Genomic DNA, 1,957 nt, shown 5'->3' with positions numbered 1-1,957 from the left:
AACATATCTCAGCTTTAATCGAACGACCGCATTGTGCGAGATACGAAGTACAAAAAACTAAACTCATTAGAGAGGGCGCACTTTATTGACTGTATAAAAGTATATATAAAAGCGAGAGTATTCCAGTGGATGCGATCTACAACCTCTGAATTTGCCTAGTAACGATGAATTCGTCCAGAAAATGGTAACATTTTATGAGAAATAGTCTTTATTTCTCATTTCTTTTATTCTTTTGCGTAAAACTAAAATTCATGCCAATATTTTTCCATGATTTATAATAATTGGAGTAATGCAAATGAATATTTTCTAAAAAAAGTCAGTTTTTAGTGAAATTTTGCCGGGAATGGGGCTTTAAGTGTGCCTAGGAATAGTTAGAGTGCCTCCAATGATAATCATGACCCAAAGCAGCCTCTAGGCAATTCAAATTTTAATTAGCTGGGTAATTAAATCATCTTCATGGGGACTAGTTCATACTTTAAAAATTATTCTAGCATAATTCCATGTTCGTTTGAATCATTATGGTTCAAGCTTTGCATACTAATGATTAAATTACCATAAAGCATTCTAGTGTTACATCACAATAATAATGATCAAATCACCTCAAATCATCTGAGCTATTAAATTATGTATATATATATCACTTAATTTGATATGCAGATGGTGCAACTACATGGTGTTTTTTTTTGTCATTAAATTACTTTAGTATGCTGTGGTATACATTATCACAATAATAATGAATAATTAAACTCCATTATGAATAATTGAAGTGATAACTTTAAGGCTCATAATTTATAGAGTATTATAAAATTTTGTTTTTTGTACATAATTTCCTACTTCATAATACTGTAGGTCTGAAATTACCATTTTGTAAAAAGAGCTTGAATATAAATTTGTTTGTGTGGTTTTTGTATTATTATTATTATTTTTTATGTGGTGCAGTACTGTTTTTCTTGCAGGCTGTAGAGGCTGAAGGCATAGCGGAGGATGATGATGAGGGTGATGTTGCAGACTTGAATAAGGAAGTTCTGTCATTTCAGTCCAACTGTAGCAAATGCAATTCCCCATTGGAAACACACATGAAACTTGTCAGTATCCTTTTGAATGGCAGGTAATATTTGTGTAGGCTGGGGGATGTGGACCCTCCCCATTATCCCCCTCCCCATGGCAGTAAATCTGTTCCACTAAGTGAATTAAAATGCTAAATATGACCATTAAATTTTCATTGGAATAGTGATTTAGTTCCCTATTCTTTTTCGCATTCTTAATTTTCGCTCCCTCAGGTCCGCATTCTCAGTTTTTACACCCCCATCCCCAGGATAATAATGATTGTGATGAGGCGAGAATTTGTTTATACCTTGTTTAATAGCAAACTTAGATTTTAAAATGGTGCTCTATACTGTATAATAATTTACATTGAAGCCCTTTGGCTGACTGAGAGGTGAGCAGGAATCGAAATGAAGTAGAGACGTTTCTATAGTAGCAGTGTTATTTAGCAGTGTTATAGTAGCACCTAACACAAGTTAAGCCGACTGAACTAAGATGTTCATTTCACAACTGCACACATTATTAGCATGGAAACTACAAAGAAGATTCATATCAAGTTGCATTTATTATTAATGATCAGAACTACAAAAAACTACCGAAACTAACAATGGGGTGGGGTAACAGCGACGTATAGTGCTCCATGCGAATGCAGAGTGCAGTACTAATAGAAGGTTATCAAGTGTGAATTTACTCTACACCTGTTTCATGCAGTAGCAATCTTCAGGATTGAGTGAATAAGAAGATAATTGAGGTATATATGAGGTTCCTGCTTAAGAATATGTTACACAATTAGCATATACACCTGGCTGAATCTGAAACAGCTGTTTAAATAAATTCACGCTCGACATAATCTTTCTATATATATATAAATCATCAAAGAAAGGTAAATACAGTGTTAACGGCTACCTTGATT

General features: G+C 33.7%; 1 protein-coding gene across 1 annotated transcript in view; it reads left to right on the top strand.

The window, feature by feature from the left end:
- LOC117118981 (zinc finger protein ZPR1-like) overlaps nt 1-1,957 on the top strand; it is a gene marked incomplete in the record, with an annotated part of 32,879 nt that overhangs the window by 18,718 nt on the left and 12,204 nt on the right. Inside the window, 1 exon segment of the mRNA XM_033263745.1 lies at nt 957-1,089. Within this exon segment, the coding sequence (XP_033119636.1) occupies nt 957-1,089 (133 nt within the window).

This window comes from Anneissia japonica, unplaced genomic scaffold (assembly GCF_011630105.1).
Source record: "Anneissia japonica isolate Jap-2015-1 unplaced genomic scaffold, ASM1163010v1 scaffold7370_len818893_cov191, whole genome shotgun sequence".
Lineage (NCBI taxonomy): Eukaryota > Metazoa > Echinodermata > Crinoidea > Comatulida > Comatulidae > Anneissia > Anneissia japonica.
The sequence above is the reverse complement of the archived record's forward strand: the minus strand, read 5'-3'. Positions and strand labels throughout refer to the sequence as shown.